At 40.4% G+C, this 25203-nt stretch overlaps 1 protein-coding gene across 2 annotated transcripts in view; it reads left to right on the forward strand.

Moving 5' to 3' along the window:
* The window catches only part of LOC127577496 (partitioning defective 3 homolog B-like), a 787668-nt gene that overhangs the window by 68201 nt on the left and 694264 nt on the right, over window positions 1-25203 (forward strand). For both annotated transcript variants that reach the window (XM_052028727.1, XM_052028736.1), the window contains exon 2: window positions 15356-15457. In XM_052028727.1, coding sequence (XP_051884687.1) covers window positions 15356-15457 — 102 coding nt within the window. The remainder of the gene's footprint in view (window positions 1-15355; window positions 15458-25203) is intronic.

Genomic DNA, 25203 nt, shown 5'->3' on the forward strand with positions numbered 1-25203 from the left:
ATTATACTTTTAAAATCACTCCACCCTCTTCTCCCTTCAAAACCCATTTGGAAGCCCAGGCAGTACTTTCAATTACAGCTCCTTTAAATCCTTGTCTTCCAGACTCAGCAAAGTCACTGAAAGCTTTCTAAAAGATTTGTGTGCATGTGTGTTTGTGTGCACTCACCTGTATCTGTCAGTGGACTTAGTAGGACATCCAACTGTAACCAGTGGTCTGAATCTACCTGTGCAAATCACATGGCCTGTTGTACCATATTAAACGGATGCCACCCATTTCCTCTGCAGTAATCGGTAGCGCAGAAAGCTGTTTAAATTTGTCACCTAAAGATGTGGAACTCTGGAACCTACTCACTTACACTGTTCCAACAGAAATAATGGGAAAATAATTGCTTGAATTAACAGCTTAATGGCAATTAAATCCTTCATGGCAATCAAATTGTGTAAACAATTGATTTCAACTGTATACAAAGGACACCTGCAGTTATAATTTCTGATCTAATTGTTTTGTGTTATATTATTTTTCCTCTTTTTCTTAAATTTTGCTCAAGTTTTATTTGTTCTCCTGGGTAGAGGCATTGTTGTTGACTGCAGGGGAATTGAATCAACATAGTAACGACCTACTGTGTGTCTGGGATGGCTGACAGGGTTAAGAGGAGTCTTCCACAAGTCATTTCTGGAATCTAAAGAGCATTGTATCATAGCTGCACAGATTACGTCCAGCAATGGAACTGTTCTTTTATTGGGGCTGTTATCTTCGTATGGATGTATTGAGCTAAATCTTACTGGCAGTGGCCAACAGGTTGGATCTGTTACTGTCCTCACCATGGTGGTTCCGTAGAGTCCAACAGTGGGACCCAGTACTTGCTGAGATTCTACAATCGCCACTCAGGTCCTACCTCTAGTCAGACCAACCATAGAATTTGAAAGCTCGTTAATTTTCAAGGGATTCTTGCCTAGAGATCAGGAGGATAAGGGTTATTTTTCTAAATTATCTTGCTTTAATTTAACTCTTTCTAAGACTTATCCATCAGACCTTTAATTAGCTGTCTTATTTTGTAACTTACCAAGTAATGTTTCTTTTTCTTTTTGCCCAAATTCCAGTATATGTATCTGTCGTCCTTTATTAAGAACTTCAGTTTTAGGGAAACAAATTTCTTCGAAGATCACCAGCATCATTTCACGAACTGTTCTCTGTCCCCATGACCAAGAGCTACTCACTTGGCAGACAGCCCACAGTTATGGGAAAGCCTGTTCTCCAGATTGCAGGAGTGGAAAATAGATTGCCCAGTGACCACAGGCCTTCACTATCGAAGCAGCCAGAGTGGATGCACCCAGGAGACTCGTGTGCAATGGGAGGGTGGTTGTTAGATGAATTGGTCCTTTCAAATTGCCCCAATTGTAGGTAGGTGGTGGAGGAATTTGGTGGGTATCAATGGGCAGTGTGAGAGCATGCGGAGGAATGGCACTGATGGGATTGCTTTGAGTTGACATGAACTCTGTGGGCTGAATAGCCTCCTCTGTTGTAAGGATATATAAAGTATAATATGAGAGCAGGATGGCACCAGATGGGCAAGTCTGATTTGCCTCCTGGTTCTCCAGCGCTACCCCTTCGCACTCCAGTACCCACCCTTCTCTATCCCTTACCTCTCAGGACTCCCATAGCATAGATACTCTTCCTGTTACTCCAATTCCCTCGCCCCTCTCCACCCTCCTTCACCATCAAAGATATTCAGAAGGTATTACATTCAGTTTCAGCTTTGACTGAAGGCACAGACCAGCCCCCTGCCTTGCCATCTGGGAACGTGGCTTCCTTATGACCTGGCCTGAGTCCTAGTTAATATCTGGACTTCATCGCCCTGTCTGAGTGGGCAGAGGGCCTCAGTATCCCATGCAATTAGGTGTCTGCTTGCAGAGATTGCAGCTGGCAATTCAAAGTGGCAAGCTATTTCTAGCACTATATATCCCATGGATACCAATGTGGAGAATATGTATTGAAGTCATAAACCATGAAGTGATGTTCTTTGAAGAACATTTTCAGAAAGGTTTAAATCTGGCTGTGTTTGAAGGAGAGTTTCAGCCTTGAATAAAGAAAGCTTTGACCTGCGAATACTGTATGAATATTCTGAAGGGTTGAAGATGGTTTAAGTATTAATGGACTTCAAAGGGGTGTTATTGCTCCTGAACTACATGTGAGATTTCTTTATAATGGAAGTTTTCTCAGCATGCTTGTGGTGGAATAGGATTATACTCCACCACTTCTCTCTTCCCCTCTTTACAAATTTCATCCAAGCCAGTGAGGCTTGTCCCTCCTGTTAAACTTTGGCTCATTGTTTTGTGGCACACTGATACAGCATCCTCCCGGTGCAAGAGAATTTTCCCATGGTGATGCTTAAGAGCAGTACTGTAACTAGGGGGCATAATTTGTTTTGTTATTGCTCTGATTCACTCAGAAACTGGCACCCTCAAACATGCCAGAACATTTTAAAAAGGAAAGAGAGACATCCTATGTAGAAACTCTTCCATTTCCCCTTTCAGAATCTTCCAAATCCCAGTGAATTCCAGTCTATTATGTCCTTTTCAGAAAATGCAGTGGCCAATTTGTGCAGAGCATAATTCCACAAATGGTCATGATGAGACCAGAATATACCTTAATGTGCTGCTCTTCTTTGATATTAGTGCTGTGAAATCTATTAAATCTATTTGACAAAGCAGAATGGGTATTGGTTAGGCATATCTTGCTAAAGAAAGCACATAGACTAATTGAATTATCAGCCTGCATTTGTGTTGATTTTCGGGAACTTGATTTGCTTTCAGTATAGAAGCAAGTGTACTAACCATTGAGCAATGGTTGACATGAAGGATTTTATTCAAGGCTGGCTCCCAATCATTTGGTATTAAAATGGCATATTGCATTTATCCTGTTGTTACTGTTATTACATGGATAGCAGTGGTGATTTAGAAACAATCATACTTTTGGGAGTTTCTGCACTAGACAAGTCGTTGGACAGTGGTATTCCAATGGAAAACTTTGATTTTCCAATAATCTAATATGCGTTTTATCCTTCATTCACTGGATATTGAAGCAAGGAGATCGAAGGATCTTAAAAAGGTTCCTTACTTTGAACATAACAACTGAACTACTTGAACTGTATGAGGTGGGGATGCTCTTATATCAGAAACTGACCAGACTCTGCTTTCATTAGACTGGCAGCAAGTCATTTTATATTACATCAGACTGCTGTAAAAGACTTAAGTTTCTCCACTTTCCTTGAAGCATAAAATAATGTGGACTCAAACTAAATCATCTTTAGCCACTGACTTCAAAACCCAAACTCTCAGCTCTATCAATTCGTGCTGATCAGTATATCTCTTTGTTATTGACTTCAAACCGCTCTTTCCAGGAGGGCCTTGAAATGTTTTGCTATAAAAACAGCATTGAGGATCACTCTAATGTCTTTGAAAGTCATGTAAAGAACAAGAATCTTAATTGTGAGGTGTATGGATGAGTGTTGTCAGGTTTCCCTATGTAACACCAAAGTAAAGTTTTATTGTCAGTCTCATTGAGACATCTTCTATTGACCTGTCACAAGTTCTTGTGGTTGTCAGCATTGTAGCCCAGCAGATGTAGTCTTGTGGCCAGCTCTCAAAAGGGACATACAATTATGTCTCTTCCAACTCCAGTGCAGTATTTACAGCTGAATGAATGGAAGTTGCAATGAGCATATGTGGAAGAAGTGTGCTTCCAAGAGGTCAGAGGGACATGCACAGGCTCGTGAAGACTGATGGCAGGAGGCGTGTTCACTGTGCAATGAGGCCATGTAAGTTCTTCGTGTCTATAGCCAGGCACTCCTGGTAGGAGGTAGCCAAGAGGTCTCTCTCTCAGGATCTGAGCGCATCCCTAAATGCTTGCAGTTTGAGGAAGCCTGCTGTGCAAGTCTGTGCCTACTCTGCTTACTCCTGTGGGCTGAGGGAAGGGCAGACATTATCTTCTCTCCTTGAATGTGAGGTCTGAATGACCTCCCTAAAGCCGTGGTGAGGGCGCACCCTGAGATGCACCAGAGATCAACTGCAGCAGGCTGGAATGATCCTGAGGTGAGGAAGCTGAGAGCAACTATGACCTTGACTCTGACTGGACAAAGCAATCAAGATGCACGGAGCCTATATTTGATGTTGTAGGAAGTCATAGATCTTAAAAAGAGGACAAAGAAAGCAGATTGAGTGTTGACCCTTTAACTAGCATGGTTTGAGGGGAAGTGGGGTTAGCCAAACCTGGCTGTTCTGGTTAAAGTGCTCGCTACAGATTAATTTTGCCTGTTATGCTAATTTTAGGGTGAGTTTTACAATAGAGCGCAAAAATTCCACCAAGAAATTAGGATCTTCCTGATTGTGATAAGGCACCTTGAGGATGTGGAAAATTGCTGTACTAGATGAGGTGAGGGTCAAACAAATTTTTGACAGCAGGTCGCTATTTTTCAAGGAGTTGTGTAAATGAATTTCTAGGCCTTCTTTCAAACTCCTTTGATTTGTATTAAAACCAAAGGCAAGATGACTATCTCTTAGAATTACATTGGTTGAATAGCAGCTTACAAAAGCATGTACTTCTGTTAGCAGAATGGAACATCCAGTTTTATTAACTGTGAAGAGGACTATGATGACCCCAGTGGCTCTCATCATTTAATAGCTTGAATCTTTTGACAAGCCATTGCTTTAAAACTGACATGACATGAAGCTGCGGCATTCAGCCTGTCTGGTCTCCGCAACAAAAGTATTCTTGTTGGGAAAATCTCTGCAGAATCTCTGAAATGTAATCTCTAAAGTAATCAAGGAAGTGAATAGAATGCCGGCCTTACTCTCAAGGGGGCCCATTGCTAATGGATGGAAGTTGAATTGCAGCTGTACAGAGCTGAGGTTAAACACCATTTAGAGTTCTGTATTCTAGGCACCATACCTAGTATTGCATGTACACCAGCATGGTGCCAGGGCTGAAGAGGTTAAATTAGGACAGTGAGGATTAGGTTTGCATTCTCCTGAGTATTGAGGATTAAGGAGTGCTTTTAAATGAGATGTTTAAGATGATTAAAAGAGTTGACACAGTCAACAGAACATTTTTCTCTGGTTGGGAGTGTAGAACAAGCAGCCTCACCTTAAAGTTGGAGCAGGGCTGTTGAAGAAATTGTTGTGAAGCATTTTTTTTTACACATAAAAGGGTATTGTAAATCTGCAACTCTGTCCTCCTGGAAAAGCTGCTGAGATTGGGATCAATAGAACATCCCAAAACTGAGATGAATAGATTTTTGATGGACACAGGTTACATGGATTTAGGACCACAGTGAATGGATGGAATTGGAAAATTACCACCCTTTGGCTTTTCTCTCTATATTGCTTTGGATCCCCTCAAATGCCCTGATTTTTCTGGTCACTCTGTTATAAAAGGATCAGGCCGTGTGCACGTAAGTTTGGGTACATAAACATCCTGCCAGGTTTTGAACAAGTTGTATGCTATGCCGAAAGTTTGTCAGAATTTCTGCACCTGGTTGCTGCCTGAATGCTCTTTGCTAGGAAATGCTTGTGAGCAAGAATAGAATTAGCTTCCATTAACAGAGTTGCCACAGGTTGCGGAATGATCTCACTAAATCTTGGTTTTAAAAAATTCAATCTCTTTCCTGTTTTAAATATAATTATATACAAATCAACACCTGATTATCCTTTATTATCTTTGGAGTTTCTGAACCTTGCTTTGCCTGAAGGTGGTGATCAAACATCATAGAGTCACAGATGTACAGCACTGAAATGGGTCCTTTGCCCCACACTGGCTGCAAAAGGGACTTCTGGTTGGTGTGTTGCCTCCCAGGTGCAAGGGTCAGGGATGTCTCAGAGTGGCTGCAGCGCATTTTGGAAGGGGAGGGTGAACAGCCAGTTGTTGTGGTGCATGTAGGTACCAATGACATAGGAAAAAAGTGGGATGAGGTCCTACAAGCCGAATTTAGGGAGCTAGGAGATAGATTAAAACGTAGGACCTCAAAGGTAATAATCTCAGGATTACCACCTGTGCCACATGCTAGTCAGAGTAGGAATAGCAGCATAGTTAAGATGAATATGTGGCTTGAGCAGTGGTGCAGGAGGGAGGGTTTTAGATTCCTGGGGCATTGGAACCAGTTCTGGGGAGGTGGGACCAGTACAAACTGAACAGTCTACACCTGGCCAGGACTGGGATCAATGTCCTAGGAGGATTGTTTGCTAGTGCTGTTGGGGCGGGTTTAAATTAATGTGGCAGGGGGATGGGAGTCCATGCAGAAAGACAGAAGGAAGCAAGGCAAAGACTAGAGCAAAAGTTAGAAAAGAGAAAAGTAAGAGGGGAGTACAGAAAAGTCAAATGCAAAGGACACAAAGGTTACTAGATTCTAAAAGGACAATGAGTGTAAGGGCACTTTATCTGAATGCCCATAGTATTCGAAATAAGGTCAGTGAACCTGTGGCACAAATCAGTACAAAGGGGTATGATTTAGTGGCCATTACAGAAACGTGGTTGCAGGGTGCAGGTGATTGGGAATTAAATATCCAAAGGTATCAGGTAATACAGAAGGATAGGCAAGAAGGTAAAGGAGGTGGGGTAGCACTCTTAATTAAGAATGAGATCAGGGCAATAGTGAGAGATGATATAAGATCTAAGGAGCAGAATGTTGAGTCCATCTAGGTGGAGATTAGGAATAGTAAAGAGAAAAAAATCACCAGTGGGAGTTGTCTATAGGCCACCGAATAATAACATTACAGTGGCACAAGCAATAAGCCAAGAAATATCTGATGCACTTAAGAATGGAACAGCAGTTGTCATGGGGGACTTTAACTTCCATGTAGATTGGACGAATCAGGTTGGTCGATGCAGTCTTGAGGAAGACTTCATAGAATGCATCCATTTAGCTTTCTCTGAAGCTATGAACCTGCAAGGTAAAATGCTATCTTAGATCTGGTCCTGTGCAATGAGACAGGTAAAATTAACAATCTTGTAGTTAGGGATCCTCTTGGAAAGAGTGATCATAGAATTTCTCATACAAATGGAGAGTGCAATAATTCGATCTAAAACCAGTGTATTATGTTGAGGTAAGGGAGACTACAATGGGATGAGGGAGGAGCTGGCTATCATAGACTGGGAACACAGGTTATATGGTGGGACAGTTGAGGAACAGTGGAAGACTTTCAAAGAGATTTTTCACGGTGCTCAACAAAAGTATATTCCAGTTAAAAGCAAGGACATTAAGGGTAGGGAGAACCAGCCTTGGATAACTAAGGAAATAAAAGAAGGCATCAAGCTTAAAGCTCATGTATACAAAGTCGCCAAGAATAGTGGGAAACTGGAAGATTGAGAAAACTTTAAAAAGCAACAAGGAACTACTAAGCAAACAATAAGGAAAGGGAGGATAGATTATGAAAGTAAACTTGCACAAAATATAAAAACAGTAAAAGATTTTATTATTATATAAAGCAGAAAAGGGTGACTAAAGTGAATGTAGGTCCCTTGGAAGATGATAAGGGGGAATTAATATTGGGTAATGTGGAAATGGCTGAGGCCTTGAATGACTATTATGTGTCGGTCTTCATGGTGGAGGACACGTCTAACATGCCAAAGGGAGATGTTATAGATGTGGTGGGAGTTGAGGACCTCGATATAATTGCTATCACTAAAGAGGTAGAGATGAGCAAACTAGTGGGCTTAAAGGTAGACAAGTCCCCCTGGTCCTGATGGAATGCATCCCAGGGTACTGAAAGAAATGATGGAAGTTATAGTAGGGGTGTTTGTGATAATTTACCAAAATTCTCTGGACACTGGGCAGGTCCTGGCAGATTGGAAGACAGCGAATGTCATGCCACTATTTGAAAAAGGATGTAGGCAAAAGGCAGGTAACTGTAGGCCAGTTAGCTTAACGTCTGTAGTCAGGAAAATGCTTGAAGCTATCATTAAGGAAGAAACAGTGAGACATCTGAATAGAAGTGGTTCCATCAGGCAGACACAGCATGGATTCAGGAAGGACAGGTCCTGTTTGGAGTTCTTTGAGGATATAGTGAGCGCAGTGGACAGGGGAACAGGTGGATGTTTTATACTTGGATTTCCAGAAGGCGTTCGATGACGTGCCACATAAGACTTATCCATAAGATAAGGATGTGTGGAGTTGGGGGTAATGTATTTCCATGGATAGGGGATTGGTTAACCAATAGAAGGCAGAGAGTTGGGATAAATGGTTGTTTCCATGGTTGGCAAACAGTGGGGAGTTGCGTGCCGCAGAGGTTGGTGCTGGGCCCACAACTATTCACGATATACATTAATGATTTGGAAGAAGGGACCAAGTGTAGCGTATCTAAGTTTGCTGATGACACTAAATTGAGTGGAAGAGCAAATTGTTCAGAGGATGCAGAGAGCTTGCAGAGAGATATAGATAAGTTAAGTGAGTGGGCAAGGGTCTGGCAGATGGAGTACAATCTTGGTAAATGTGAGGTCGTCCACTTTGGAAGGAAAAATAGAGGATCAGATTATTACTTAAATAGTGAAAGATTGCAGCACGCTGTTGGGCAGAGGGACTTGGGAGTGCTTGTGCATGAATCACAAAAGGTTGGTTTGCAGGCACAACAGTTTATCAAGAAGGCAAATGGAATGTTGGCCTTCATTGCTGGACAGATTGAATTTAAGAGCAAGCAAGTTATGCTGCAACTGTACAGGGTTCTGGTGAGGCCGCACTTGGAGTACTGCATGCAGTTCTGGTCCCCTTACTTGAGAAAAGATATACTGGCTTTGGAGGCGGTGCAGAGGAGGTTCACCAGGTTGATTCCAGGGATGAGGGGGTTAGCCTTTGAGGAAAGATTGAGTCGCTTGGGACCATACTCACTGGAATTCAGAAGAATGAGAGGGGATCTTGTAGAAACATAAAATTGTGAAAGGAATCGATAAGATAGAGGCAGGAAGGTTGTTTCCACTGGTAGGCAAGACTAGAACGAGGGGACATAGCCTCAAGATTCGGGGGAATAGATTTAGGATGGAGATGAGGAGAAACTGCTTTACCCAGAGAATAGTGAATCTGGAATTTTCTGCCCAAGGAAGCAGTAGAGGCTACCTCATTAAATATATTTAAGACACAGTTAGATAGATTTTTGCATAGTAGGGGAATTAAGGGTTATGGGGAAAAGGTAGGTCGGTAGATTTGAGTCCACGGCCAGGTCAGCCATGATCCTATTAAATGGCGGAGCAGACCTGATGGGCCAGATGGCCTACTCCTGCTCCTACTTCTTACGGTCATCAACTGCAATTTATACTATTCGTACATTAATCCAATTTTTATTCTCCCCACATTCTCATCAATTCCTCCCAGATTCTACCACTCACCTACACACTAGGGGAAACTTACAGGGGCCAATTAACTACCAACCCACACGTTTTTGGCATATGGCAAGAAACCAAAGCACGCAGGAGAAACCCACGTGGTCACAGGGAGGTTGTGCAAATTCCAGAATTTGACTGCATCAATCATTAGTTTTTACTATTGCACAGAAAGTACACACTGGAATTGATCTCTGTTTAACTGGTCTAAGGGTAGCGTTAAACTTTCATGAGAGTCTTGTAAGTAGGTTTCTCTTACAGTTGACCTCCAGGGTGGTCTGAGCTCATCCGGGTGGCATAAAGCTAGTCAAGATTCATGGAGCAGCACAACCTGGAATATGGTGAAAAGTTGATTAATGCTGACAAAAGTCATAAATAATGATGATACATGAAATTACTTAAGATTATACTGCATGATGTAAAATAACTCCAACTATTGTACACTAATGTGACTTCTGTACCCTGTACCTTACACAGTTTTAACTCGACTGTAATTGAGAGTCACTCGCATGCACTTCTCTCTGACTTGAAACACAATTTACTCCAGCAATTACTTGAAGCCCATTCCCAATGTATACCGGATGTAAAAGATCTCACTGCTCTTTTGTTTTTCTAGATGAGCAGGTACGTTATCCTTAGCGATAAGATAATGAGGTGGCTTGACAGCGGTGATGGTGTGAGAATGTTTCCCCTGGTGGGTAGCTGAGAACTCTGGGCATACTGTCACGATAAGGCTGAGATGAGGAGATAGTCAATATTTGGAATTTTGAGCTTCTGACAGCTTTGGATGCAAGTGTATGCAAGCCTGAGAAAGAACTTTGGAGTATAAAGGAATTGGAGAGATATGGGATTGGGCAGGAAATTTGAGACCAACTACCCTTTCAGCGGTAATCAAACTGGAAGGAGGCTTTATGGACTCTTCCTTCCTGCATCTTGCGTGCAGTGTCCTCATGAATATTTATCCCTCAACCAATATTTTCTAAAGATTGAAGAAAATCAGACTAAGGGTCCCTGATCTGAAACGCCAACAGTTTCTTCTTCCACAGATGCTGCCTGACCTGCTGAGTGTCTCCAGCATTTTCTGTTTTTGTTGTCTAAAAGCAGATAATCTGGGGTTAATCGCATCGTTGTGAGGGCATTGGCTGCCACATTTCCTATATTTTGTCAATGACTACTTCAGTGACTGTAAAGTGAACATTCTGAAAGATATGCCAAATGTGCCTTATAAATTTCAAGTACTTTTATTTCTGTACTTTGATAATCAGAAAAAAATTGTCTCAATATTTAATGTGGGACTGATGGGAATACTCTGAGTGCCAACATGGACTCTGGACTGAATGGCCTCCTCTGCCATAAGGAAATATAAGAAGCAAAATATGAGAAGTACCTTTTACTTTTTTGGAAATTTCTTCTTTCACAATTTGGAAACTTCACAATCTTTCTTTAAGGAAAGGAGCTCCAGCTTGTTCAGATTTTTCTGATTAGGCATAATCTCCTTGTTCTGATGTCGTCTGAGTAAATCTTTTCTCTTAACCTTTGCAAGTGCTTCTATATCCTTTCTTTCAAATTTGGTTTTGGAGCCTGGAGTTCCACACGGTAACCATAGTCTGATAAAGGTTCTGAACAATTTTGACCTAACTTCTAATTCTCTTCCTCTGGAATATTCATTGAAAGATCTGCTTAAATTTAGTGACCAGGAAAATAAATTAAGTTCTCACACAATGCACGTGCAAGCGTGCACAAACAATTGCAGCTGAACAATGTTGTGAATTGTCACAAAACTGTGTCAATTGGTAAGGACCTTTTTTCGGTAATTACTGTAATTTGGAAGCATAGACCCATTAGTAACCAAAATGGAAGCTGAGTCAAGGCTAGACGGTTACTAATTAGTTTGTGTGGGATTGTGAACCAGTGTGCTAAGCAATATGTTGCCATGGTGACAGTTTTAAAAACAAAACACTTTCTCTTACCAATGTGGTCTGTTCTGAGCAATCCCTGCTGAGGGGAGAAGAAAAATAAACTGGTTGTTCTCCAGCTGCTTCAGCTGATTTTTTTTCTCTCAGATATTCCAATTGTAGTTGTATTCAGAATCCTGCTGAGGTGTGTGTTCTACTTGCCGTTCACCCCTTCTCTTGTGCTCATCACTGGGAGAACTTTCACATTTACAAACGTCTAAGTAGGAGGAAAGTTGGAGCACAGAAGAGTTTTAGAAAGAGTGCTGTGTGTTGGAAATGGCATTGCTTGGCATATTGAATTGAGACACAGCTTGGGCTCCCAGTCAGATATAAAAGATCAGAATCAGATTTATTATCACTGACGTATGACATGAAATTTGTTGTTTTGTGGCAGCACTACAGTGCAAAGACATAAAAATCTATAAATTACAAAAATAAATAGTGCAAGAAAAAAAAGGGATAACGAGGTAGTGTTCATGGATCGTTCAGAAATCTGATGGCAGAGGGGAAGAAGCTGTTCCTGAATCATTGAGTATAGGTCTTCAGGCTCCTGTACCTCCTCCCTGATGGTGGTAATGAGAAGAGATTAAGATCGAAACACACAGTGAAATACATCTTTTTGTGCAGTGTTCTGGGGGCAGCCTGCAAGTGTCACCACGCTTCCGGCGCCAACATGGCATGCCCACAACTTCCTAACTCGTACGTCTTTGGAATGTGGGAGGAAACCGGAGCACCTGGAGGAAACCCACACAGACACAGGGAGAACATACAAACTCCTTACAGACAGTGGCCAGGTTTGAACCCGGGTTGCTGGCACTGTAAAGCATTATGCTAACCGCTACACTACCGTGCCTGCATATCCCGGATGGTGAGGGTCCCTAATGATGATGCTGCCTTCTTGAGGCACTGGGAGGGGAGGTACTTAGGGAGGGTTGTACCCATGATGCAGCTGGCTAAATCTACAACCCTCTGCAGCCACTTGCAATCCTGTGCATTGGAGCCTCCATACTAGGCTGTGATGCAACCAGTCAGATTGCTCTCTATTGTACATCTGTAGAAATTTTTAAGAGTCTTTGGTGACATACCAAATCTCCTCAAACTCCTAACGAAGTGGAGCTGCTGGCATGCCTTCTTTGTGATTGCATCAATGTATTGGGCCCAGGATAGATCCTCTGAGATGTTGATGCACAGGAACTTGAAGAACCCTTTCCACCGCTGACCCCTCGATGAAGACTGGTTTGTGTTCTCCCAACTTCCCCTTCCTGAAGTCTACAATCAGTTCTTTGGTCTTGCTGACGTTAAGTTCAAGGTTGTTGTCGTGGCACCACTCAACCAGCCGATCTATCTCACTCCTGTAAGCCTCCTCATCGCCATCTGAGATTCTACCAATAACAGTGGTATCATTGGTGAATTTGTAGATGGCATTTGAGACATCATAAATTGAGTGGGGAAATTGTGACAACTAATATTAGCTTGGTCAAAACCACTAAATCTTATCCTTATCAGATTGTTGTTCATGGGACTTTGCAAAAATGGACTGGCTCTTCTGTTACTTCAAGGTAGCTCCAGGTATTTTTGCAGTACAACAGGAAACCTGCAGTTCCTGATAGCAAGGGTGCAAATGTCCACTTTGGGGCTTGCCCAGCAATGTGTTTTTGAGTAGCAGTGGGTGCTCTGCTTTTGGGGGTGGATACAAGCTCTGTATATAGTGACACTTGGTGTTTGTGTACATGGTCCACCCAAAGCTTGAGATAGCTGCTGAGGTTATCAAGTCAAGTCGAGTTTAGTTTATTGGCATGTGTTTATTTGCATGTTCTCCCCATGCCTGCATGCATTTCTTCCAGGTGCTCCAGTTTCCTCCAAAATTCCAAAGACATTCTTCTGGCTGGTAGGTTAATTAGCCACTGTAAATTGCCCCTAGTCTTTAGCTGGATGGGGGTCGGTGAGATAATAAAATGGAATTAGTAGAGGATTAGCATGAATGGATGGTTGATAGTCAACCTGAACAATGGGCCATAAGGTTGCTTTCCATGCAAAATGAAACTATGACTCTAAAATCTCTTCACCAGCATTAAGATCGTGCTAGGTTGATAGTGAGGAGATTCCTCCCTGTCAGATCTGCAAGACACAGTCAGAGTTTCAGCATCAGTGTACGCTATCCACAAGGTGCTTGCAGATGAGATCATCATCCATCCGTCTACTACTGAAATGTGCGGTTGCCAAGAAGGCCTGGAAAGGGATGTCGTCTTTGAGGTGTATCCCATGTTGGTGCATTACGCAGAACTCTAATCTCTACGGGCTTTTCAAAGGGCAGATACTGTGATAAACCTCAGCTGCTGCTGGAAGATTATCAACTCAGTGGAACACGACCTTTGGCTTGCTTGAAACGTGCTGATCTTCCATTGCAACAAGCTGTCTATGACTGAATGTTGCAGACTGACACAGTCCAAGGTACAGGACTAAGGGATGGGCTGAAGCTTTGGTGCAGTCATCACGAAGGCTTTCTGGAAGGGTCAAAATCTAAGACTTTCTGGATAGAACTTATGTGAAAACCTCTTGGACTTATTGCTCATGGAATGGATGTGAAAGACAGATTTGATGTCTTGCTGGCGTAATGTAAACGTTGTTAGACCATTGTTCCTTACAGCTTACATTTGGTCTATCAAGTCTATGTTCGTTCACAGATCAATCCCATTGGCCACTAATTTTCCTGAAACCTATTCTCCCCACATTCCCATTCCCATCCCCTCCCCCAGATTCTACCGCTCACCTACACACTAGGGGCAATTCACAGGGGCTAGTTAATGTACCAACCCACATGTCTTTGGGATGTGGGAGGAAACCAGATCACACAGGAAACAGGAAGAATATGCAAACTCCACACAGACAGCACCCGAGGTCAGGATCGAGCCTGGATAGCTTCAGCGGTGAAGCAGCTGCTCTACTGGCTGTGCCACTGTTCTGCCTGTTAATAAGTATTATGCTGTGAATGGTGATGTATAAATGTACTGTATTGTATATTTACAAATTTTATGAAATATACTTTTGAGGCAAGAAAATAGGATGGGTCTCTCAATCTGTACCAAATCAATTCTTTTAATTAACCCGTGAAGAGAAATCTGTTCTACAAGCTGACCTCAACACCAACAATTTGCATTTCAATCGCATTTTAATGTAGCAAATTGCCCCCAATGTGTACTAATAGAGAAAAAAATGACATTGCCACTGATTTATAGTGTATTTGCAACTGTGTCATTTCAAGGCTACTAAGGATAATGACTATCTTTCTGAAGTTGGGCTTGTTAATCTTGGGAAGATTCAACATTAGTTATAGATCAGTGTAACACTTTAAACACTTAATTCAAGCACGTATTTTGAAGGTAATTTTGTCTGGTGTGGTTTATTTTACTTCCACATTGGATTTAATTGGCTGTACTTTGAATTTTCTTTATGTGTGACACAGAAGTTTGCTTGTGTGGCACCTGAAGTGATTTGGACGCCTTGGTCTTCAGTGGTTGCAGTGATATGAGTATTTTTGTAGAGCAGTCGTTTGAGAAGTCTACACTTTTTTTGAAGAGATGTGGCAAAAAGAATGCCTCCATTTGATCCATATAGATTCTTTCACAAAGAAATCGATTAATTATGCTTTGTAAATAGAAAAGTGTGTTTATTCAAATTCTTCACATTGTTGAGAAACATATTGCTAACATGTCAATTGTGAAGTTATGTACAAAAACTATGAAACATCCAATAGCACAAAGTTCTTTCATAAAGCAGGTCTCAATTTTATATTTTAAAATTCATTCTTGGGATATGTGCGTCACCAGCGAGACTGCCCACCTCGAGAAGATGACAGTTGGTAAGGCACCTTGAGTTGTTGCATTCCATGTGGTAAAAGTGCAATCACAGTGCTATTAGGAGGGAGTTCCAGGATTTTGATCCAGCATTAATGAAGGAACAGTGATATCCTCTTGGCATTCTGCAACTTCCACTGTTAATCTTTATAATCAAAATTGTGCTCTCTTTCTTTGTAAAGGATGCCGGATATTCGATTAAGATTCACCATTTGGAATATACAGATGGAGGGATACTAGATCCAGATGACGTTCTGATTGATGTAGTAGAAGACAAAGATAAGGTAAGGTTTCATTTTAGTTGTCTCATTACTACTGCCATTCCTTCAGGTCTTCTATTGTTAGTATCATAAACCCACATGACAAAATGTCAAACTTTTCCTAGCTGAGAATAAAGGTGTTGCATTTACCTCTGAACTGAAGAAAAGGTTATCTAGTCTGGAGATTCTAAGAATTAAAAATCAATCTCCTGTGTTTAGCTGCACATCATAAACAAAACAAATGACGGAAAGATAAAACAGAATTATAAAAGTACTGAAGATTGGAAGTTGGATTTTTAGATGCATAGAGAAGCCAAGGCATGATAAAATGGTAGGATTACCCCCATCCAATGTTGGCGACCTTTTCCAGTGACCTTGGCTGTGATTGTGTAAAGGGTGAAGAAAGCACTGGAGTGGAGTAGTGATGCCCTCCATGTTTTTTTGCTTTTTCAAAAGTTTATTTAAAAAATTTGTAGTTATATAATATAGTCATATGCCATCATTCTCAGGTCAAGGTATAACATTTCATTTGCATTACTTCAGCTTGACATTAATCTCTTTATGGACATTCATCGAGGAAACAGTCCAAGGGGTTTTTATATAGCTTCCAGCTCCTCAATATGCAATGGCGGCAAGGTCTTCAACAGCAGCCTTTGTGGTGGCTGTACCAAATTTGCATGCGGTGAATGGCCACGTTAGGTGATAGGCAGCTTGGTCTAGGTGCCAGGATAAAATTGGCACTTTTTAGTGATGACAGCAAAGGGAGAAGATGAGAGGAAACCTTTGCTAATTCATTTATTAGGAATACTGCCATCGTGCAATGTTGGGGTGAAAAGTATCCTGATACAATGGGTGTGCTTCAGAGATGGTGCTTTGGACTGATTCTTAGACTCAAGTATTATAATGATAAGCTAACATGATTGTGCATACACCTGTAGGAGACTGGAAATGCTGAACATAGTTTAATATGAAAGGCTGGATAATGAAGATATAGAAGTGATTATCACCAGACATGAGGTTGAAATTGGCAAGTCTCAAATGATAACAGAGAATGATTAGAAGAAAGTAAGCAGCTTGGGGCAGGGAAAGCTTGTACCAATAGTGAGTGCTTCCTGTTATGTGAGCTCACTCCTTTTAGCATTAATTACTGGGAATAAAGATTGAATGAATGTGGAGGCAGAGATGACTGCATTGTCTGTCAGTTGGCTTAATTAGTGCAAGTATGCCCATGAACCATGTAAATAAAACTGCACAAAACTGGTAAACTATTTTGTGAAGTGCACTTAATTTATCACTTGCTTGTACCTTATCAATTTTAGTGAGTACTTATGTTAGTTAGATAGCTGAAAATCTTCTCTCCAGACAATAACTTAAAGCTGATTTTATCTGAAACAATTCCTTTTGACAGTTGGACCTTTCCAGAAACAAGGAGCTTTCTATTACCTTTGGCGGAGTATTATCATGTTGTTGTTGAAAGCAGCAGAATCTGTCAGCAGAACAGCACTAATCCAAATGTAAAAGCACCTACAGTTTCCACTGCACAAATGAAGAGCTTTTGAAAGGGTTCAGATCCCAGTGAGAAGCCATTGATTACCAGTGAGAACATGGTTTTCCTTCATGATGATAACACAGATAGAAAAATGACTTTCAGTATACACCAAAATGCTGCTAGTGAATAGTAGGATAATATTATAAAATGAACCAATCAAACAGTTCAGTTTCCATTCAGTAATTGAACTAATTACTTTTATTGCACTTAGTGTATAGTACCAAACTAAGTTACATCATTTAGAGCCAGTGGTTAGTTTTAGGGAAAATGAACTAAAAATGTACTTATCTTCCAATAAACCAAACAATTTTTAACTTGCACTTTTTTTAAAAGTCCTTGGGCATGCCTCGCATAGTCTTCCCGAAACTGATATCCTTAAACTGAGCTGCTTCTCTCTGTGCTCTTCTCTTCCTTGGCTCCAGAGCAACATTCTCACTTCCAAGCATTAAGATTAATGGTTCTTGCTGCAGAAGCTTGAGCCTGTAATCAGGGCCCACAATTTAGTTTCATTGTTGATGCAGTGCTGCAGTATCAGGGGTTTCAAATGAAGCATTGATGTAGAGCCCGTTTTGTCCCCATAGTTGTTGTTTAAGTAAGTCCATCATAGTATTGGAAAAGAAGTTGAATTTGCTTGATGTCCTGTTCAAATATTTATGCATCAACCAACATGAGTTCCAACACTAATGACCATTAACTTGTTGTTTGTGGGACTTTGCTGTGTCCAAATTGACCAAACAGCTGCATTAGAACCACATTGATGACGATAAGATTAAAATTGTAGGGAGGATTTACTTGGTTAGTTGCAGCATAGAAAACAGAGCAGTGAGTCTTGGCTTGAAGGAGACAAAAGATTAGATAGAGAGAAACCGTATAGATTGGCAGACAGGTAAAGAACCAAGGTGCACAGAATGAAGGTAATTTTAGAAGGACTAAAATTATAATGAAGAAAAACTTGTTTTAATACAATATGTGGTTAGGGTCAGGGGTTGCAGTGGAAGCAGATTAAGTTGCACTGTTCAGAAAGGAGCTGGATAAATATCTGAAAGGAAATAAGTTGCATTGTTGTGGGGAGAAGTTATTGGAATGGGACTACCCAGATTGTTCTTAGATGGAATTATTTTGGACACAGCAGTCCAAATGTCCTCCTTGTACTGCAAGCATTCTGTGAGTGGCTGCTTCTGGAAAATATTTTATTGTCTGTAGAGTGTGCTAAGGATAACAAAGGTGCTATATAAATCCACTTCATTTCTTCTGATATTTTTTAAAAAATCTTAAGTGCTTGGTACTTAGAACGAGCTTGTTCACTTGTCGTAATTGCTATGTCTGTTTGGAAGTGCAAGAGGGGAGTATGACAATTATAAATGGATTGGTTTACATTTCAATATATAAAGACTATTACATTCACAAAAGTCATTGTTTAGTTAGACTGCTGATGAATTATTGGATATGTTTTTGAGACTTTAGTTGAAAGAGTTGTGTATCTGACATTATTTTATTGGAACTGGGTACTAAGGTACATTCAGTCTAAATAGGCTTGAACATCAGCTATGCAATCACTCCCCTGGATCTATTTAGCATAGGTTCAACATTTTTTTTCACAAGTATCATTGATTTTCCTCTTTCCCTCCTCTTTCACCAATGCTGACTCCCTTCACCAAGCTCATATCCAACTGATAGTTGGTCAATTTAAAAAAAGACCTAGAGGGAAAGTGGGCTACGTCCAACAGAAGTATGAATTGATGACGAAGTTACCAATGGAACTCATTCAGAACTGTAAATGAAATTAGAACAGACTTCAAATATAATATATGGATTGTTGCACAGCAATTAAATGACTAATTTCTTCTGACGATGCAACATTGAGGAAATTGATGTTGATCAGAGGGCAATTGAAAAAATTGTTTTATTATCAGAATACTAAGTAAAGCACAGAAGCAGTATCATACAGAGGAATTTGTTATTTTAATTGCATAATGAAGCAGGTGTGATTTAATGACAGGGATAGTAAGCCTGAGTGTTAACAATGAAATGGGATCTCATTTAGGAGCTGGATATTTAATTCCTCTTGTCTGTAGACTACCCCCTGCATTCTCTCTGGTTTATATGCTTCCTGTTAGAAGGTGCAAAGTACACAGGTTGAGATGTTGAGTAAGAACAAGATAGAGCTTAAATTGTATTGTGCCCTCTGACTTAATATTTTGCCACTACTTTCTTTACAGCACTTGCATATTGCAAACACTGCAGTAATTGGGGTTCTTGGCCTTTAACCTCTTTCTCAGCATGAAGTTCCCATTTGAAAAAAGATGGCAGAATGTCTGAGCAGCTAAAATTTTAAGAAAGCGCTCTTTCCCTTGGGTGTGTATGATTTTTCAGTAAGGAAACTTCAAACTTATTTGCCAAATCAAAAAAAACTGCAGATGCTGGAAAATAGAAAAAGTTGGAAGCACTTGACAGGTCAGGCAGAATCTGTGGAGAGGGAAACTGAGAAAGGATCTTCTGTTAACGGAGTTTCTCTTTCGTCAGACTTAATTGTTACTTTGAGTTATTTAATAGGTTAAATTCCACTTCAGGACTTGAGCATATGTTCAGCGTGGTACTGATTGGAGATGGTTTCCTTTTGGATGAAATGTCAAACCAAGGTCTAGTTCTTGGCCAGCATTCTTCTTTCTCCAAAATTAGTGTAGCTGGTCAAAACAGAAAATGCTGAAAGAACTTCACTGGTTAGGCATCTGTGGAGAGATACCAGTTAATGTTTTGGGTCAGAGACCCCTGCTCAGAACTGTCCCTGACCTGAAACATTAACTGGCATCTCTTTTCACAGATGCTGCTTGAGTGGCTGAGTTCTTTCAGCACTCCTTTTGTTTCGGATTCCAGCATCTTGCAGTTTTATTTGTTTTAACTGGTCATTCAGCTTGCTGTTTGTTGAAACCTGCTGTTGGCCAGTTGACTTTTACAGTCACCTGCAAAATAACTTTCAGAATTATGAACTTAGAACAGTACAGCATGGGAACAGGCCCTTCAATCCACCATATCTGTGCTGACCATGATTCCAATTTAAACTAGTCCCATCTGCCTGCACGTGGTTGATAACGCTCCATTCCCTGCTAATTCATATGCTTGTCTATATACCTCTTAAACATTGCAATTGTATCTGCTTCCACAACCTACCCAGGCAGCATGTTCCAGGCACCTACCATTCTCTGTGTAAAAACAAAACTTACCTCGCAAATCTCCTTTAAATACCACCCCACACACACACACCCATACACATTCCACACACCTCTTGTGTTTGATCTGGGGAAAAAATACTATTTAACCTATCTACGCCTCTCACAATTTAATACATTTCTATTATATACTTGTATATCTTTATCTTTTTGAATTCTTTCAGACCAAAGATCTGAAGTTTGTCACCAGAAAAATTTTAAATGGGGAATAACACCATTTTTAGATGCCCCCCAATTACAAAAAAAATGTAAGTAGCCAGGAAGTACATCTTCCAAGTTGTATGGAGCAAGATTGATCCCTAAGAAATTAAAATGTTTTCTCAGTGAGTAGTGGTGGGGAGGTGGGTGCGATAACTGCATCTGGATGATATTGAGCAGTTTTGTTTAATAAATCCAATGTGATATTAAAGAAAAATCTGTTGACTAGTGGTAGTTATCATGTGAGTTTCACTATCACAGGGAGAAGTTGAATGGCATAGATGTATTTTAGGGGAAAACTAAATGAGCACATGAAGAAAGAGGAATGAAAGTTTATATGGTTAAGATTGAAAAGAAGTAAGGTAAGGGGAGGCTCATGTGGAGTGCAAACTGGATTATTTCTGTGCTACAAATTACATTTAAAATCACTTTGCTGGAATCGGGTGGAAAGAATTTCTTTAAAACGTAATGTAAGATTTTTATTAAGTATCCCCAATGATGCTCATAACTTTAACCTGTCCTTTGCAAAGATGAGGGAGTGCCCAAAATGGACTGCTTTAGATGGAAATGTTTGCTGAGAGATTTATTTTGGCTTCTCAGCCAAAGAAAACAAACTGTAGTTTGTTTTGTTTTCATATCAATTAATTTACTCTATTCCTGAGGACACAGCAGTGCCATTATTTTCTGTAGGGTAATTGTGGAGCAATAGATTGCATGTGCCAATTCTCTTTGAGGAGCTATCTACCAGATGCCAACTTCTGATTTAATCTCAAGAATGCCAATTGGAAAACATTTTCGTGGATGCTTTTTTTAAAAAATCTACTATTGAGTCTTAACTATTAAAACCAACTGTATTTCTGCAACACTTCTTGGCACATTGTAAAAACTCTCATGGTGCTGCATTTTAATCCAAATTTGACAGTGAGCTAGACATATTAAAGTAGGTGGGCAAAGCCTTGACCAGAGATCTTATTAATGGAGCAGAGATGGAGACGCAGAAGTTTGGGGAGTATATTGCAGAACTTGTGCCTGAAGCAGCTGAAGCCACTGCTGTTGGTTGTTGAGTGGAGGAAATCAGGGATGCGGAAGACCAACATGATTCCAAGTTGGAATCTAGGTATGTGTATGTTTCTGTAAGCTTCATGTTTTCAATGGAGAAATGAATAATGATGGGCACAGTTATAATTTATTGAAGTAAATCATATGCTTTTTGAAATTAAAACAGAAAATGCTTGAAGCACTCAGTGGGTTAGGCAGCATCTGTGGAAAGAGAAACAAGGTTAACGTTTCAGGTTGAAGATCCATTGTCAGAGCATAGCATTTTCTGTTTTTATTTCAGATTTCCAGCATCTGCAGATTTTGATTCTGATTTGATTTTTTGGGATGGATTTGAAATTATTATCATGAAGAGGACACAGTGTTAAAGAATGGACCCTTTGAGGGTTGGATGTGAGATGTCCCTTTATTTTTCACAATGAATGTTCATCAGCAGGAATTTCAGCAGAGCTATGTTGCTGCAATATTTCTATCTCTTGCCATCTCCCCTTTGTTGCCTTTCTAAGCACTGCTGCCTATTGATCCTGAACTGTGAGACACTTTGTGCTGTGGACTCGGGCAAACTACTAATTAAGCAATTAAATTTTAACATTGATCATAGCCAATGTTAAAATTTAACATTGTTAAATTTAAATTTAAATTTAAGTTCACTTCCAGACTAGCTCCAGGTTAGCCAGGGTCTGTGAGGGCAGAAATAGTGTTAACATTTTAGGTCATTAGTTTTATGTTGGGTTTAAATCAGGTGTTTTGAATTATAGTTAAATTTAACAATGTTAACATTCCATTGAACATATGAACCTTCCAGATGTTGGGAGATAACGGATGACAGTTTCACATTTTGTACAGCCATGACAGTTTGGGCTGCATCACTACACTAATCTCCAAAGCACCAGACTCTTCATTTTAAGGACTTGGGAGAAATCCCATGGTGCATTGTACCTGGGCACAAATCCATTCAGAGTCAGGAGAAAAGGAACAATCAATGAGCAATCACGCTAGTGGGAAAATGATGAAAGCAAGAGTCATAAGAAGGGGAAACTAAACTAATTATATATTGGATGCTCTGTTAACAGTATACCAGGTAATACCATGGGAGTGACATTGCTAAGGAAGATAATAGCAGGAACCCTTCGGCAACGTCGAGCAAGGCAATGGACAGTATTGCCATTTAGCATTAAGTTCATATCTGAATTTTAACTGGAGAATTCGACAAAAGGTCAAGGCATAGAGTCTGGGGTCCAATTGTTGCCGAGTTTCACTGTGTGTGAAGTTACTCTGGTGATTTTTTGTGACTGTAAAATGAATGATGATTTAGTGGACTTGCTTTATTTATTGTTTAGACTCCTGATTTGTGGTATTCCAAGGAAGTTATTGATGCACAGGGCATAGAATGTATGGGGCCATTCTGTCTTTTAAAAGCTATCCAATTTTCTCTTTGAAAGAGAAATCCAATTAGTTCCACACCTGTGATCTTTTGTTATAGCTCTGCAAATGTTTCCTTTTATCCAACTTTTCTTAAAATGTATTTTGACGTTGAATCTGCTTTCACCACTATTTCAGGCCATGCATTCCAGATTGTAATAACTTGCTCCATAAAAGTAAATTGCATCTCATTTCCCTTGGCATTTTTGCCAATTACCTTGAATCTGGTTAGCAATCCTTCTGCCATTGGAAAGATTTCCTCCCTTCACCTATCAAAATCGCTCTCCAATTTTATATTTTCAATTAGAAATATTACAATCCTCTGCCCCTTCTGTAGATTTTGTTGTCAGATATGGACAGAGGATGGAAAGTTGTTCAAAATGGGTAGATAAAGGGACACTTGTTGTTAAAGAATATTGCCATCTGTTTTCCTCAGTATCCCTAACATAGTAAAACATCACACATAACTTCTTGAGAGAAAATAGATGCCAGACATTAGTAAGAAGGAGGAATGTAAGAAAGCATTTTTGATAAGTTTTGAACACCTTTTGAAAGATTTGGATTGACTGTCAGGCAGAGGGCTACGAGATGGGATGGCCAAAAAAAAACCTGAGACAACTGATAGTTCTCCTCCTAAGGAAGGCTAGCGTGTCTCAAGAGCTGGAACTGCAAGCATGGAAGAGGGGACACACACTGGAAGTGAGTTGGAGAATCACAGCCTCAGAATACCTCGAATGTGCTTTAAGAATAATCTACATTTTAAAGTAAAAACAGAAAATGCTCTAAGTATTCAACAGGTTATCCAGGGTCTGTGAAGGCAGAAATAGTGTTGACATTTTAGGTCATTAGTTTTATGTTGGGTTTAAATCAGGTGTTTTGAACTCCAATTTTAATGGGAAGTGCAAGATAATATGCAAACAGCAATGTGAAAATGATCAAATAATTTTCAATACTTCTAATGTTGGAAGCTGTGGAATCTCCTCTGTCTACCAGAATTGATAGATTGGTCTTCAGTGTCACTGTCCTTCCTCAATATTTCCATGAAATCTCAGGTTGGAGTCTCCTGAATGGAAGGACCCTCCAACCATAGAGGTGTTCTTTTAGTTTTAGAATATTTGGTTAAATGGGTCACTGTGGTCATCAACTTGCAGGTGAGGTACTTGTTTATTTATTAAAAAAAATTACAGTAGAACTTACCAGTTTTCCATTCCAGTGTTGCATCTTCTGTTTTATAGGTTTAAATTCTCAGCAGGGTTGCAGTGCAACCTGGTGCACTCTGCTACCCTCCATAGGCTTCTCAGAGTAATGCGACCATATCCAACAGAAATAAATGACATCTGCTATGGTAACAAAAGTAATGTGGAAACTTCCTTTTCCGGATACTTGTGGTCAATGGATTGGTTCACGAATTTAAAGGGGCACAATATTTTTTGCCGACTATTTTAGGAACCTTGCTGTTTGTAAAATGGGTGCTCTATTTCCTGCATTACAAATGCGACTGCTTTTTGGAAGTGTTTGATTGGTTGTTTTTGGACATATTCAGGTCGTAATTGAATGAAGTTTCAGTATTTCATCCTTTATTACCAAAAAAGGGGTGGGGGGCAGGGGGGAAGTTGACTGACAAACTTCACTCTTGTTTAAGTCATTTTTTTGATGAGAGACAGGCATGGTAGTGTAGCGGTTAGCGTAACACTATTACAGTGCTAGCGACTTGGGTTCAGTTCCAGCCGCTGTCTGTAAGGAGTTTGTACGTTCTCCCCGTGTCTGCGTGGGTTTCCTCCGGGCGCTCCGGTTTCCTCCCACATTCCACAGACGTACGGGTTAGGAAGTTGTTGGGCATGCTATGTTGGCGCCGGAAGCATGGTGACACTTGCGGGCTGCCCCCAGAACACTCTATGCAAAGATGCATTTCACTGTGTGTTTCCATGTACATGTGACTAGTAAAGAAATCTTATCTTATAACATTGAAGGTGCAAAAGTGGCAATGAATCAGAATTTGTTGTCAAAAACTGATATTTATGCAGAAGTGCTGCGGCAACTTTAAGCAAGGGGCAGTTGCAGGGTTATCTTGTATATCCTATGGTTTCTTTCCAGGTTGTACTGCTCCACTATTTGCTCCATGAGAAAGACCTCTTAGTGTCTGCTTTGTCATTTGAAATGTTTTGAACTGCACACAACTGCTGCTTTTGCTTGTGAGCTAAGTTTGCATGCTGAAGTAATGTTATAACAGCAAAAGTACTCAAATCAAAATATTGTCATCTGGGTCCAGGATGCACTCCAGCCCCTGCAGTGCCTACTAGTCCCAGCAGGCCTCCAGC

The sequence above is a fragment of the Pristis pectinata genome, chromosome 1 (assembly GCF_009764475.1).
Source record: "Pristis pectinata isolate sPriPec2 chromosome 1, sPriPec2.1.pri, whole genome shotgun sequence".
NCBI classification, from domain to species: Eukaryota; Metazoa; Chordata; class Chondrichthyes; order Rhinopristiformes; family Pristidae; genus Pristis; species Pristis pectinata.